Source organism: Pseudorasbora parva, chromosome 19 (assembly GCF_024679245.1).
Source record: "Pseudorasbora parva isolate DD20220531a chromosome 19, ASM2467924v1, whole genome shotgun sequence".
Taxonomy (NCBI): Eukaryota; Metazoa; Chordata; class Actinopteri; order Cypriniformes; family Gobionidae; genus Pseudorasbora; species Pseudorasbora parva.
The window spans coordinates 40,079,288-40,096,225 of record NC_090190.1 but is presented as its reverse complement, the minus strand read 5'-3'; the positions used below and the strand labels follow the sequence as shown (position 1 = coordinate 40,096,225).

At 37.4% G+C, this 16,938-nt stretch overlaps 1 protein-coding gene across 3 annotated transcripts in view; it reads right to left on the bottom strand.

Annotated features, from left to right (window-relative positions):
* Window positions 1-16,938, bottom strand: part of snx13 (sorting nexin 13) — a 52,621-nt gene that overhangs the window by 16,067 nt on the left and 19,616 nt on the right. For all 3 annotated transcript variants that reach the window (XM_067425116.1, XM_067425118.1, XM_067425117.1), the window contains exons 4-8: window positions 13,494-13,583; window positions 4,925-5,046; window positions 4,638-4,759; window positions 4,267-4,371; window positions 1,757-1,845 (exon numbers count right to left, since the gene is read on the bottom strand). In XM_067425116.1, coding sequence (XP_067281217.1) covers window positions 1,757-1,845; window positions 4,267-4,371; window positions 4,638-4,759; window positions 4,925-5,046; window positions 13,494-13,583 — 528 coding nt within the window. The remainder of the gene's footprint in view (window positions 1-1,756; window positions 1,846-4,266; window positions 4,372-4,637; window positions 4,760-4,924; window positions 5,047-13,493; window positions 13,584-16,938) is intronic.

Here is a 16,938-nt window from a genome sequence, read left to right as displayed (position 1 = left end):
ACAGTATCTGTGATATACTGTCAAAAACCACAGAGACTCTTTCCAAATGAAGCTGCATTTTAAAGGAAAATTATTTTGCAGTAGAATAAAGTTAAAAAAAAAAGTGTTATTGTATATATTATAATAGTATTTATTAATATTTCAAAAATCATTTTATTTTTATTAGGGATGCACCGAATCCAGGATTCGGGTTCGGCCGAATATTGGGCTTTTTGACTGGGTTCGGTTTCTGCCGAACCTTAGAATTTTTTTCCACCAAACCGAACCCGCTTGCACTCCGTGATATTGGTCGATGATGCCGCGGTTGATTAAGGCAACGTGTTTACTAGGTGGACCGTTCGAATGCAGTAGGCTGTGAGAAAGTGAAAATGGAACTTGTGAACAGAAAATGTGTTGTTTGGCAGTACTTTCAGTCACAAGAAGGCAATTCAAGTCGAGCTATATGTTCAATTTGCAATGCCGATTTGTCTCGTGGTGGCATGAAACCCTAAACAATAGCCGCTGGATGTCCGGTTCGCGAACGGATCGTTCTTTTTAACCGGATCTTTTTAGTGATCCGGTCGAACCAGTTCATCAAATCGGACTGAATCGTTCTAAACGGTTCGCGTCTCAAATCAGCGCTGATCCCACAAGTTACTAGTTACTCACATTCTGACATGAGTGACATTCCCTCAGACTAGAAATAAACTAATATCTTGAAGTATAATTATGTTGTAAGTCCAACAGTTCACTGAACTGAGACATGTTTTGCTGAGATACTGCATGCGTGATAGCGTCGTCTTGAACAGAACTGTTTCTCTCGGAGTGGGACGGCTGCTGTTTCTCTCAGAAAACTGATGCTGATAATATTTGAGCACGGGTGTCAATGTAAGTTTATTTATTATTTAATCTGTGTAAAACATCAGTGTTTGCACGACAGTGGCTGTATTGAGTGCTTTTGCAAAACATGAATTAAAAAACGTATCCCAGATGACGATGATGACAATAATAATTATTACTATACTAAGTTAATTACAAATACTTTATATGAATGTGTTTGAATGTATTTTCTTTCGACGGGATGATAGAAATGACGTCATTACGTAAGGACGTAAAAAGCGGTGATCCGGTTTTTTTGTGCATGAAGGAATCTACAGACAGCAATACAGCACAGTCATCCTGGCAAAAATTTAAATTAAATTAAAAATACACTGCTGTGGACATTGTTTATGTCATTATTGTGTTTACTGTGATAATGGACTGAGGATGGGAGTTGGATTTGGCAGAATCTTAACCAGTCGATTCGGTATACTGCCGAACCTCAAAAATCTGGATTCGGTGCATCCCTAATTTTTATACTTTCAGTTTTTATTGAAATGTTAAAGTTTTAGTAATTTAGTTATTTAATACTACAAATGGTTTTTGCGATTTTTATTTTATTTATTTATTTCTATTTAACTTTACGCTCTTATTTTATATTTAGTTTGAATAATTGTAGTACTTCAGCTTATTTATTTTAGTAAGTCACCAAGGCCCTATACTTATTTCATCGAACTAAATTTTTTTTTTAATAGTTACAATTAGAATTCAGAAAAGGTTACAGGGTTTAAAAATCAGAAATCCTTGCATAAAATGTATGTTTTATTTAAGCTGCGATGGTTTCCTCCGTGTAAGCACTGCTTTAGAGTATTCCTCCCCTGTTACTTTCTTTAGCCGGCCATGACATTAGTTGAAAGATATAATAATATTTGGATGCATGTGTGTGTTCAAGTCTCACCCTGAGGAAGTATCTCATATTCTTGTTGTGGAAATCTCCAGAAGGTAGTAACAGGTACAGCAGCACTTCACACAGATCCCTTAAGTAACCTGCAACAAAAACACACTACAGTCAAAACTACAGCAAAAAGACAATGTACAGAACAGTCTGATCTTGATCAAAGCTATTGAAGGGCATCTGCAGGTTTTTTTAAAATCAAATCTAAGGCTTTTTAAGACCTTTTTTAAGATCTGCACTGATTAAATTAATACTGTGTGCCCTTACAGAACAAACCAAATAAAATCCTTAAAATGAATCATGTATCTCAGTTAAACACGGTGTGGTACACGTTCAAAATGGACGTAGTACTGCTTATCAGCAATACATGGTAACGGCTAGCTCAAAACATGTTTTATTCCATTTGTATTGCAAGGTTTACGCACCAACATATCAATACATACAAATTAAAGGTTGAATGATATTATTAAAGACTGTGCTGAAACTAGTAAAAAAAACTATATATTGAATGTGTTAAATGATGTTGAAGCTACAAGAGTTTACATTGAATTCAATGGCAGACAAATAACCAGAAATAAAAAAGATTTGGAGGCATAATCTGGGAACATAATGTGGGAAATATGCACTATTACAATCTTTTTGAACATAGTACAATGTAAACACCATGAAGTAAACATTGTCATAATTCATCAACAGCAGATCAATCAGCAATCGCCTGGCATAAATGCATAGAAATCCTTTATTGTGAACTGCTCTGAAACCACGGGTCGGTAAAATGCGCAACAGTACCACACTTGGGGTTGGGGGGGGTGGGGGGGTGGGGGGTTGATTAAAGAGTTGATTCTCATGCCAAACATGGTCAAAATGTCAAAAAAGTTGGATGTATGACGGAGTATTTCTGTGACAAGTACACTCCTTCAGGATTTTTCAGATTTTCGAGAGTATGGACCTGTATGACGATATAACGGGGAGGAAATCCTTGTATGGGCACTTCTCCCGGATAAGAGGAGACACACACACGCACACGCACGCACACACACATGCACCAACCAGACGAGAGCGCATCCATCAACGAGCTTCGTTTGTTTACAAGAGCCGTCAGCAGCGCTGGCATTGCATTTTTAGTCCACAAAATCAACAATGTCACTAAAGAAGTGCGTTTCTGCTGTGAGGGAAAGATCACCTTGTTTAGCTTCCCAAATAACACAGCAATAAGGAAACAGTGGATGCAGTTTGTTTTCCCGGAGTTCTGCAAATGTGTTTGTTTGTTCCCGGTCATGAGTGGAATCTGCATCAAATGTGTGTATTTATTTGGCAATTGGCACGCAAGTGCATGAACAACATGTGCATGGCAACATATGCATGAACAACAACGCAACAAACAACGCAAGTGAATGAACAACACAAACGTATAGAGTGTAGCGAAAGTTATCTAGGGATAATGCCATGATGTGTGTGTGTGTGTGTGTGTGTGTGTGTGTGTGTGTGTGTGTGTGTGTGTGTGTGTGTGTGTGTGTGTGTGTGTGTGTGTGTGTGTGTGTGTGTGTGTGTGTTCGTGACATTTTCGCTCCACCCACTGCACGTCTCCAAAGAACCGGTACAGCATATCCGTCTTTTATAAATCTCATAAAACTAAAGACTCTTGGGAGATATGAAGGATGCAGTACTACTCTACAGGAGATTAACATGAGACTGGCAGAAACTGTGTGTGTTATGAACCCTTTAAAACTAGCAGCGCTCACATTTATTTAAACCATCGCCATCTGAAGTTTGATGATCACATTAAGCTATATCACGATTCCTACTTTCGCAATCAAATTTCCAAATCTAAGATGATAATCTTAAATGATAGTTAAAATTGTTCTTATACCACTTGATATATTTGAATCTTTATATGACTTTAAAGCTGATTTTCAAGACTTTAAGGCCAAGCAGGAACCCTGTAATGCATGATTTCAGAAGTCGTGGACTGTAGCACACAAGTCGTACAAACTACTGTCATGGTGTTTTTGTGCTTTTCTGAAATTCAAAAGCTCCTGTTTCTAATCACTGCTGTATTTGAAAAAAAGCAGCGTGAACATTCATCACAACTTCTTTTTGAAAGTCCTCTGATTTTAAAAAGACACAATGGTGAGTAAATCATTTGTTATAATTCATCAGATAATGGTGGATGTCAGATGTGATCAAGTGACATTTTTATATTCACAAGGCACTTATGTATACACGTGCACAAACACACACCACGAGCAGGATTCCACCCAAAATGTTTTTCTTGTTTTCTTTGATTGTCTATCAGTTACTAAAGTGTTTTCAAAGCATTTCACAGCATTACTGGGTGTGTTTGTATTTTTTGCTAATCAAGTCTTTCACCTTGTCTGGCTTGTAAGATCTGCCCTAGAGAAGCATGTACAAGTCATTCACTACTATTGTTAACATAAAATATGCCTTGAATCACTGGGCTGGATTCTTTGATCAATGATCTGTCTATAGACACAAATCTGACTTTGTCTTACCTTCTTCATCCTTGCGTGACATGCATACCATGTCTCTACAAATATTCCTCTCCATTTCCACCTCCGCCTCAAAAAACGAGTCCAGCAGCTCGTCTGGAGCATCACCTGCCGCAAACATAACGTCATGAACATGCACACATTATGAGTCATGCTAATCAAGTTTCCATTAAAGTCCTTTACTCAGTAATAAGGCATTAGGAAATCAAAGCTGCAACAATTTTAGCCCTGATATTGAGATCTTTCACTAATGGGACCTCATTGTAAAGTGTTAGCATTATTGATTTTCTTAGTCTCCGTCCATTGAAAACTTTTTTGTCTAGGTTCATTTTGTTTGCAGACAATGTGAATTGAGAGGAAAGGATGATAATTACGTTGTTTAGGATCTTCTCTCTCATTCAGCCTCTCTTGAGCTTTCCTGAAAACACGCAGATGGGTTGCGAAATCATCCACCAGTCTGGTGGTGAAATACGGCTGCCAGTCCACCTCTTTAGACCTGGGGAGGGGAAAAATTGATCATCAATGAGTCACAGAAGTTACAGTCTCCATTTCAGCAACTTGTTTACCAAGGAAAATGTGTAAGAGCATCTGAATGCAGTGGTTAGGTGTTGCATCACACTGTGTTGTTCATAGCCCAGTGATTTTAAAGCAGATGTCTCACCTGGTGGAGAACTGGACGAGGGCATTTTGGACGGTCTGGCGGATCTCCAAGAGGAACGTTTCATCATCACTTAGTGTGTAGTACCAATACTGGATATAGTCCCTCAAAGCAAACTGGATGACCTGATGAATGACATGAGAAGAGGATCAGAACAGGAAATATTTTTTTCTCAAATGTCAAAAAGATCATGAAATGGGGTATATGCATTAGGGGTGAGCGAGACATTATCCAGTATGTCACTCATTTTGCCAAAACCAAACAAAAACATGCAGAAGGTCAAGGTCATTTTTATTTATATAGCACATTTACAACTCGACTGACCAGTGCTTTACAAAAAAGCCAGATAAAAGTCCTAAAAAACAAAACAAGAAACAAAGTAAAATAGAAGGAAATAGCAATAAAAACTAAATATCAAGACAGAGATGCCAAAGCAGTAAAAGAATCAAATAGCATTAGCAGACAAAAATTAAAAAAATAGAAAAACAGCATTGGCAGAACAGACTAGGAAAGGACAAGAGAGATAAAAACAGAACAAATTTAGGTACATTTTGACAAGAGATAAAATACAGAACAAATTTAGGTGATAATCATATGATATAAAAAAAAAGTGAATATGAATGCTTTCAGTGCCTCGTGCAACTGAGAAGAATGCAGTTACAATCACACCAAAATTCAATATATGTGGTAAAAAATGCTGCATTAATTTTTGTCTCAAAAATTTTGAGACAAAAACTTGTCATCATATGATATATCGCAACCAAGACAAGACCAAGACTTTGTTGGGTTGAGACCAGGACAAGACCAAGACCAGCATTCCTTAAATTCATCTAAAAGAGCCATATCAACTGTCTGACAAATGTCTTATAAGAAATAAATAAACACAATTAGAATAGTAAGACACTATAGCGCTGTGACCAATCAAATCACACAATAAAATGAATGGCACAGAAGTTGCAACTAAATTGGTACGATTACACCTGCATATATAATGTTCAGATTAATTTAACATTAAAACATGTCACAGAATCATTTATTCAAACAATTTGTACAGAGCAGCTGATTCATTTAATAACCAAACGTTGCCGAATTAGCACAGACAGCTTAAATTTTCTTATTTAATATTAACTTCTTGTTTATTGAACGTTTGAATAAATCAATCTCTTTTGCAATCACGCTTCTATTCATGAAAACAGCTCTCTTGCTCCTGTGATAATGCTTAATTATATTCTGTGTTATATTAAAAAAAAACTAAATCTCAGAATTCTGTGGGCATTTATATTAATTTTGAGCATTTTTTGGGACAATGCTGCATTGATTTTGAACCCCGCAGCACACTAACAAAATAAATCACATTACAAAGAAGTTACTGATTGCACTTTAAGCAGCAAGTTTGACATCAAATCACATTAATGGTGTAAAATCATACAATGCACCAGCAATTTAGTGATATCCTTGCAATTGTGGTCTTGAGATAAAATCCAGAGTCCTCTAAGTCTGAGACCGAGACGAGACTAAGAAAGACCTTCAAACAATGGTCTTAAGACCGCTCTTGAGTACTACAACACTAATTGTAACAATGCACACAAGCAAAAAGTGCTTTTACACAATCGTCAGCACTATCGCAAATGCAACGTTTTTTAACATTTTGAGTAACATTTTTAGATGCAACATTGTCTATATTTGCTCTATTTTGACAACAAAATTAGTTGTAAACAAAACTGAAACAGATAATACAAAGTGGTGTTTCCTTCATGAATGAATCGATCCATTCGCAAACACATCTGTTAATGAATCGGTTAAATTCAATGACTCCCTCATTAAAGGCGGGCGTACACTGTGCGAATTCGGACACTCGCAAGGTCGTGAGATATTGCAGACGCTACGAGTCATTTAATTTGATCATCGCATCAAATCAGCTGGTACACGGCACGACTGTTTGCACCGCGAGCCGGCCGCGATCACACGAGTTTTTATGTAACACAGACACCGGAGCTTTCAATGTTGCTGCTATAGCTTCAGATACAAAAAACAGGGTTGCCAACTCTCACGCATCTGGCGTGATACTCACGCTTTCAGGCTCTGTCTCACGCTCTCACTCCGCCCAACTCAATCTCACGCCAAATTGCCAAACCTGCTTTTGATATTAAACAAAGCTATAAGCTTTAATTTTTTTAAATGTGTTTTAATGAAATTCAAACAATAAATAGCGTTTTGGCGCTAATGTGGCATAATGTTAAAGCCAGAGGCGTTGAAAAGCGGAGTTGCATGCTCTCGTCTCCCTGCGGCGCGCGCTGGTCACGTGGCCCATGAGCGCTCAATACTTCTAGCGCCGTGCCAATGAATTTAAATGGCTTAAGCGGATACACAACAGTTTCACCATATAGATGTTTGCTGCAAGTTTTGGTAAACAGTACAGCATAGTGTTAGTGTGTATTGATTATTAAGTCAGCCATATTTACAGGATCGTTTTATTATGGAGAGTGCAACATTGTTAACATTAATGTTATTCTTGTATTTAGCCCTCAGGTATTCCTTACTAATAGGTCACACTCATACTCATTAAATTATATTTATTGAATATTTTGAGGAGGTCTTTTGGTACTAAATACTATTTGTGCAACAATTATTTTCAATAAATGACCACTTAAAATATTTTTCTTCTAATATTTGTATTTCTTCTAAAATTTATATAACAATTAGTGTAGTAATTAATATTAAAATGGAGAATTCCAATTCAAAGAGGCAAATTAGAGTCATTTTGTGGCTAAAAAATATTAATGTTTATTTGTAATGCCATTAGGTGCCTTATGGCTCTTTAATAAATATACATGTATCTAATCTAGTTGCTCAAAAATATATTGCAGTCTTTGCATTCTAATAAATATTTAGATATGATGATCAAACACTAGATTTCTTTAAATGTGAAATTTCAAAACTTAAATAACTTGCATCCTAATATTTTTAATGAATAATGATAGTTATATTAGCACTCACAAGTGAATATTAAGGAATGGCACATATAATTTGACCCAAGAAATCTTTAAACTAGTGCCAAAACAAACATATTATTATATCTATATTACTAGATATAAACTGGTACTGAATCAAGATCAAAAGCATTATCCCCCCCCCCCCCCCCCCCCGGCCCCCAAAAAATCTCACTCCAACCTGAACTTAAAAGTTGGCAACCCTGCAAAAAATAAAGAAAAAAGGTAGCCCAATAACCAAAACGACATAACAGCCAATGCCCCTGACACCGCCGAAGTGAAAGGAAGAAAAAAAACCACCATAAATGCTTTAGGCTGCTCAGTCAGGTGCTCGCTTACTCAGTAGGCTACGCGCTGAATGCTCGTGGCAAAATGGCTATTGCGTTTAACAAACCAGAAATAGAAGATCCTCCAATAACCAACAGGTCTGGTGTTTGGGTGAACTTTGGATTCTTTGTAAGCTATGATGGTGTTGGCAAGAGTGATGGATTAAAAAAAACAACGGTATGTCGCATTTGCTGATGGTACAGCAGCGAATAATTCATGTAATGTCAATCAAAGCCGACAACAAGACGATAAAAAGGAGAAACAGCCACAAACTATCCCACAAACTATCCCCGCAGCATTTAGACAGACATTTCCAACTTATTCAAATGGCAAAAGACATCACCGCGACGAGTGGCCCATTTATAGCCGCGGATATGAGACCTAACGCCCGTTTCACACACACTCCGTCTGCAGTGCGTGTGCGGTGCGTATTTTTTTCCGTACCCATGTTAACGGATGACAGCTACACTGCACGCGGATGCGGTCCGTCAGTCCGTTCCAGGAGCGTTGCGTCTGCAGCAGTGCACGGATCGTTTTCGTACCGAGTCTATTTTTTGCTGCGCTGCATTGCTGCATTAAAGCGACAGAAGACTTTTCGCATTAAAATTAACATGTACTGACGCGAAAATCTAGTAATTTCACCACAGATGCATATAATTTAAAATATACTCTTGTTTCAAAGTCAACATGGCTTTTTTTCTCAAGTAAAGCAACAAAACGACACCATACTTGGCATTTAGGTTAAAAAAAAAGTGCCGTAATGGATAGCACTCGTACTTTTTTAGAGGTGAAAAGCAAAGTTCTTTTTGACCTATAGGATTTCTTTTAAAAGGGTGTAAAAAACGAAAGAAAAGACGAGACTCGGCTGTTTTTGAATATACTATTGTAAGTTTCTAATTTAAAATGTTTGTGATTTAAGGCTATAACCTGTGTTTAAATGTTTTGCCACTTGTGTGAGCTAAATCTAAAGTATATAAATATGAATAAATGAACTTAATAACATGTTGTTTAAATGTAGTAGGCTACTTAACCTGACTTCTATTAAAGAGTAAACAACGATAATTGGAATTCTGACGAGGCATGTTCAGTAAAAACTTTTGGATTTTAAATAAAAAAATAATGAATAAATGCTGTGTTTGTGATATGCAACAGGATCAGTTGCGGACTGCAAACGCAGCATATGTGAAAGCACTACAGCGTGTGGGGCTCCTGCAACGCACACGCAACGCAACACGCACGGCATAAAAATAATAATAAAAAAGGTAATTTATCTGCCAATTTTTTCTTTTTGCTGTATCTAAAACATACCGAACCGAACCGTGACACCAGTGTATCGTATCGAACCGAACCGTGAATTTTGTGAACCGTTACACCCCTAATATATATATATATAATTTTTTAAATGACCCGAGGGAAGGATGAGGGTTAAAGTACATTTACATTTATTAATTTAGCAGACGTTTTTATTCACACGTTTACAAGCGATTCATCTTAAGAGGCAATACACATGTTGTATACAATGAAAGAAAGTATTTCATTTAAAAAGATGCATACATCTAAAAAGGTTAGAAAAATTGCCCTTATAAAAGGTAAAAATGCCCCAGGAAATCATTTTAAGGTGGCATATAGTACCACATAATGAAAAAGTTATTTTCTCTTAATATACATATGTCATCAGTATGTGTGAAAAACATCCGGAAAAAGGACATTTTTCTTGGTCATGTGGCCTGAATTCTCTTGGCACTGACACAATAACCTATCACTTCTACCACAAAGGGGTTTACACTGAACAGAACAGCTCGCAAACCTGCTGACTCTCATGACTGTGTTTAACTTTAACACAATTTCCTCAAAATGTCAGACTAGTATAGAATGAGTTACACAATGATTTGGGTCATGAAGAGCTCTTACACACTATGGCTTAAATAGGGTCATATCATGGAAAAGACACACCGCCGCCCACATGAAGGCTGTTAAAAACAGAAGGTAACATCACTCTGCCTTCTAAGATACCTTGATTTAGCTCATTTCTTAGGCAGACTAATCCAAAATGCACTGCAAAATTTAAATAGAAATTAATTAATTTAAACTAATTTAATTTAATGGAAATGTATGAATTAATAGGTGCGTTTACATGCACGTTCTTAAGCCGATTATGTCTAATAAGCCGACAATGAACATGGTCATAATGCGGTAACCCGTTTCCTTTTATCGGAGTAAGGTCATAAACGGCGTAAGCATAAACCAGTCGGGACAGGTCGTTTTCTTCCTCTTACCTCGATTTCACACGGCATGTAAACGCATTAACCTGCTTTCTGTCGGCTTATTGAAGTGCGCATGTGTGATAGGGGACAAAAACGCAAGCTTAGAGCAGATTTAAATGCATCCAGACAGAGCGAGCTAGCGTTTAGCATGAAATAAGGATATATATCACAAACACAGACTCTTTTAAAACCCAGAAAATTATAAAGCTGTTCTCATCTCAGCAGCATAAGTAGAAGAGGTTCAGTATAAACGTTGCATCTGGAACTGTGTGAGCGATAATATGAGCCGTAAATCTCCCGCTGACACGCTTTATTAACATCACAACTGACGAAACATTTGAAAAACTCAGAGTCAGATACGGACATTATTGTTTTTGACGTCACTACAAGGAAATAACCCGGTTTATTAATAAAGTCATGTAAACGCGGTTAACTTGTGTTGTCCGTTTACTGGTTTGCATGTAAACGGGGAAACTGATTATTTCAATAAGCTGATATTTTGGAGTTATCAGCTTATTGGTGTACATGTAAACGCACCCACTGATAAATAATGAATTACACAACTATAGTCCCACTGAAGTGCCTTGAAATGAGCTGCATTATTCAATGTGTAATTTCCTCTGAAACAGGAAGAGTGGGCGGAACAAATCAAACAACTCCTCCCCTTTTTTAAATAGCCAATAGCATTTACTTTATATCACAGCTCAGCTTTTTCTTCCTAATCTCCTCCATATCAGCCTAAAACATTAAACGTATCGGGTTCGAGACGTTTTCTGGTCTGTGTCGACTTGATCACATGATCCCCTTGATCACGATTTTTACATCATCTTAGAGATGCAAGACTATGCGAGGCGACAACACAGTCGGCTTTCATCAGTGCTAGTTTTTTGGCCTTGGTTTGGTGTGACCCTACCCTTAGAAGGAAGCGGTCTATGCCAGCTCATTGGGTGTTGGAACGGAGCCATTAACGTATACCAGCTCATGTTTTCAGCATTCTGCAACTTAACCTTTTAAGTGACACTGGTACGTCAGTTACATATCTAAGGTGGAGTAGTAAAACAACCTGTTTCCTAAATGACAACAACTGTCATGCAACATTAATATGAACCTATTTGCCTAACAATAAAAGTGCCATTTAGGCAAGCAAAGAAAAACTAATTTAGAAAAATGGTTCCATCAAAAAAGTGACTCTAGCAGAATATAAGCAATGTAAGCAGACTTAAACCTGATTCAGAGAAGCATGTGAGAGTACTGACTGAAATCAAGCTGAATTGAGTGTCATGTGCTCATCAGTTTTATAAAAACACCAGGTCAGCCCTAAACTCTCAAATAAGCTGATCCAGCATCTTACTCATGTCACAAGCAGAAAAAAACAGTCTGAGAAATCCTCCTCAGTAGTGAAACCACAGGTTCCTTAAACACACGAGCGAGCACTTGTTTCGTTGACAGTAGAGCCCTGCACGGGCCTCAAATCTAGGCCCTAGCCCGGCCCTGGCCCGAGACGCTGAGGCCCTAGCCCGGCCCGTGTCCGACAGCTTATCAAAATTCTCGGCCCGAGTCCGACTGGAGCCCGTTTTTTTTTTTTTTTTTTTTTTTTTACATTGTTGCAGCCATTAAAATAGTTCTGTTTTGTTTTTAATGTAAAAGTAGTTATTTTTCGTTTCGTTCCTTTATTAAGTTAATTTAGAAAAATGTTTAGAGCATTTTTTTGTTTGTTAAATTAAAGTTTTAATTTTTTTAAGTGACGACCAAAAGCGGCCAGCGGCCGACAGTGAGTTAACCGCATATTTAATTAATTTAGTCTCTCAAATCAACTCTTGACTTGTCTTGCCTATAATAAAATCCATAAAACACTTCAAGCATCACAATGTTAGTTAATTTCGCCAACTATTACCACCAGTAGCCTAAAAGGCATTTTCGACGAACTGAGGCAGGCTGATTCTGCTCGCGGCTCTCGCAAACGGAGCTAAACAAATAAAATAAAAAAAGCACATGCAGGTTGTCTTATAGCCTACCTTACACCTACGCAAATGAATATAAATCCCATCTTCAATTCCCGGGGTATATGCTCATTTAACGGAGTTTACAGCAACGGAAGCAAAAGATTAAGATGCATTTTATTCAGCAGCTTATTTCAGATTCAAATACCACATAAAAGAGCGCGACGCACTGGTAAGATAATGATCTCATTCATCTCATTCATTTTTATTGAAGATGATGGTGTTTTTGACTATCTTAGACTTATTTTAAGTTTCATTTACGGCCATTTGCGTTGGCTTGCATTAATCATTTGCGGCGATGCGTGTTGCAGCACCATCATATCTATCTGACTACAACATATAGCCCATAACACATTGTGAAACATAATGACATTTTCATGTTTGAAAGTCTGTAGGTTAACATAAATGCAGATAGGCCTAATTGTAATAATAAAAAACAACATAGCCTAATTATCGATTTTGAAATATTAAACCAGTCAATACAGAACGAATAATTCTTTTGCCGTCAAAACCATGGATATGGCATGGGCCGGCTACTGCCGAAGTTGTCTTTGCTGTATCAATAGGCAATATATTTATATTTAACATGAAGTATAGGGCTTCCCTGTACATTAATAGCACCAGACGCCCCGCGGATGACACGCAACAGAAACGCCACGCTCACACCACGCTTGCAGTGTGTCTCCGTGCTGAAGAAACGCGCGCTGCTGCTGGCGCGGACTCTGAACCTATGCTCTGAACACTGTGCGAGCCATCTTGACAGTCGCGTTAGCTATTATGGTCTCGTGTTGTTTCCACCAGCGCAGAACTCATTGTTCCTTTTAATTGATAAAATAAATATAAAACAAAGGAGAAGCCTATAAAAAGGCCCGAAGCCCGGCCCGCGTTTTAGGTATGACGTGAAAATTGGCCCGAAGCCCGGCCCGAGGGGCGTAAAAAAGTCGGGGCCCGTCGGGCTCGGGCATAAATGCAGGGCTTTAGTTGACAGTACCTGCTGCAGTGGCTCGTCTATGATATTGGATCCCGTCAGACGACGGTCTATCTTGATGGGTTTGGACTCTGATTTCATCTCCTCCGAAACCTGAGGAACAAACACAAAGACTTAAAACTCACAAGTGGAACACAAACACAATTTTAAAGTCACGTCACAAGCATTTCATCATTTGATTAAAACCTATTATCATATCATAGACACAAAAACTCAAAGCTCTTCACTACAACTCAACAAAATAAAAAGTTATGAAATATATTACTATTATACAGTAGAATGTACTTCTCAAAGTAATAATAATTATATAGGGCCCTACGAACAAGGATGGAATCCAGTCATATAAACAGAATATACAGTATAACGCAGAATTTCACAAAATTTGTAAACATTTTGATGAAAAAATAAAAAGCAGGTCAGTACACTTAAGCAAATCATTATAAAGACTAGTGTCTGTGAATATTAAACTGCAAAATACTATTTAAATATGAATCCTGGATGTTCTGCGTGTCTCAGTGAGAATGAATGGCACAGATGTGTTTTGTGAATGCATAAACCATAAGCATTTTACCTTTTTATTCGGAAAAAACTATCATATCATAAACGCACAGAAACTCAAAGGTCTTCACAGCAACCCATCAAAACAAATGTTTGATTAAACTTGAAATATATTAATATATTATTATAGTATATTGTTGTACAGTAGAATTTAGCCATGTCTCAATGTAATAGTATTATTAACACTAATAATAATAATAACAAATAACTTTTTTTTTATTATAAAAGTTTGTCTAATTTCACAATTGAAATAAAAATTTTATCAATGTTTTATGCCTTCATTTACCAGAAATTGTTTAGAACAGAATTTCTGAAAAAAAGAAAATAAATAACTTTTCTTAGAAATTAATTTTTATTTTTTAATTAAGAAATTGATGTTTTTAAGAAATTAAATAGAAATGTTTTTTGATTATTAAAATATAAATAAACCTTTGAAATGGAATTCTGAAAAAAAAAAAAGTTTCTAAAAAAAAAATTTGTTAATAAATTGTTGTATAAGTTTCATGATTTAAATGAATTAGAAATGGTTTTTGATTACTTAAAATTTAATTTAAACATTAAAATGGAGATGAAACATTTTTTGAATCTTAATTACATTGTTATGGTTTTATGCCTTCATTTAATTAGGGGCCAAGCACCGAAGGTGCGGAGGCACCTATTGTAATCGTAGCCGTTCTTATTATTATTATTATTATTATTATTCTTCCGCTCTTGAGTCTATGGCAGCTAGGGCTGGGACAACGCGTCGACGTCATCGATGACGTCGACGCAAAAAATACGTCGACGCAAAAAATGCGCGTCGATTCGTCAGATTCAAAATAAAGATGGCGGCGCCGGAGAGTAGTAGCAACCATAGATGTACATAATAAAGTATATTATGTAATTAAGTATATTATTTATTATGTATATCTATGGTAGCAACACGAGTGGCTCCTCAGACTTTCAGAAGTGCAAGGCTTGCGGGTTGGCCACAGTCTATGGGGTTGGCGCGCGGTTGCGCACGGAGCATCACAGGCATGCGCGTCTGTGTTAAGAGCGCCTGCTCCAGGCGCGCACGCGTTTTGTTGTCACGGCTACATAAACAAATTTCTGCACACAGGAAGACAGATGTTTTGGTAATATTTGATGTATTTTAATCACAAAAACAAACGTTTGCATCAAGTGAAAGCATCGGACACATTGGCTACGTTACCTACATAATAAGCTGTTTTAAATTTAAAATGTTCAATGTCTAATCGCGCTGATGTGACCGAGGGTATCCATCCTCTAAGTGAGCAGTTTCATCCCAGGACTATTCCGGTTTTAAACGGAGTATTGGCGCCCATAATGCACTCCACATGTAACTGTTTTCACTGTCATGCCGCGGATGCGCGTGGCGTTTCTGTTGCGGATCAGCCACGGGGCTGCGTGGCGTTTTCTCTGCCTTTGCACACTAGAAGCGTGTCTGACGCGGCGCTGCTGCTGCTATTGATGCGGAGGGAAGCCCTATTCCTAATGTTAAACATAAATAGCCTACTGATACAGCAAAGAAAACGTCGGGAGTAGCCACATATCTATGGTATTGACGGCAAATACTAGGCTACAGAATATTTCGTTCTGTATTGACAGTTGCAATATTTCAAAATCGTTAATTGACGTTTTTTATTATTACAATTAGGCCTATATCTGCATTTATGTAAACCTACAGACTTTCAAACATGAAAATGTAATTTAATCCCAACACACGTGAAAAATAGGCGCTCTTCTATTTCTAGCATGCACGCGTTTTCCGCGCGTCACAGTCAGTGTGCAAACTCCAACCTGTTAACATGTGAGCCGAAACAAAACAAAACACGACACGCCACGCAGCCGAGACGCTCACGCTTGCAGTGTGTCCCCAGATTTGATTAACCAACTTGTTGATATTTAATCGATGGGCATAGCCTGTAGGCTGAGTTGCATACGTAGAAAAATCGTATAATATGTTTCTTTGTTGTAGGTTAATACTTATTTATTTGTGTGTGTGTGTGTGTGTGTGTCTGTGTGTGTGTGTGTGTACTTTATGTTTTCAAGGTTTTATTGAATGCATTGCTCTTGTATAGTCTTACTTTGGAATTTTAAGAGCAATAAACATATATTGCAATGTTAAGGAATTCGTTTTTTCATTCAGATAATTAAATCAACATGTATAAATTGCTATTAGGCAATTAATGGGGAGATAATCGATAATCGAATCGAATCGTAACCGAATCGGACAGGAAAAATTAATCGTTAGATTAATCGATGCATCGAAAAAATAATCGCTAGATTAATCGTTTAAAAAATAATCGTTTATCCCAGCCCTAATGGCAGCCCATAGAACCGTATGGTAAAAAGTTGTGAAATTTGGCACACAGTTAGAGGACAGTCCCATCTGTCACTATAGCCAATTTTGGGTCTCCAATTCAATCCCTCTAGCGCCACCGTCTGTCCAAAGTTGCACTTATGTTTATGCTAATAACTTTTGAACCATAAGGACTAGAAACAAAATTCTTTTTTCCCTTGATTCCTTGGCTCAAGCCGATTCGATTGCACCATATGACGTCATTTTCCGTCATGAAAATTTTCCCGCCATTTTGAATTTTCCAAAAAAGCTACTTTTTCGAACTCCTCCTAGGCCGTTGCTCTGATTTTCACGAAAATTGAACCAGATCATCTTCAGACCATGCCAACAAAAAGTTATTAAAGTCAAGTTGATTAGTCGAATCGTTTTTGATAAATGCGCAAACAAATTTTACGTAACGGTTGCAAAAATATTCTTAAGGCTGTATCTCTGCAATGCTTTATCCTATTCAACCCAAACTTGGTACATGTCATCACGAGCATGACTTGAAGTGATCTGCAGCATTTCGGTGCAGTGCCACCTACTGGT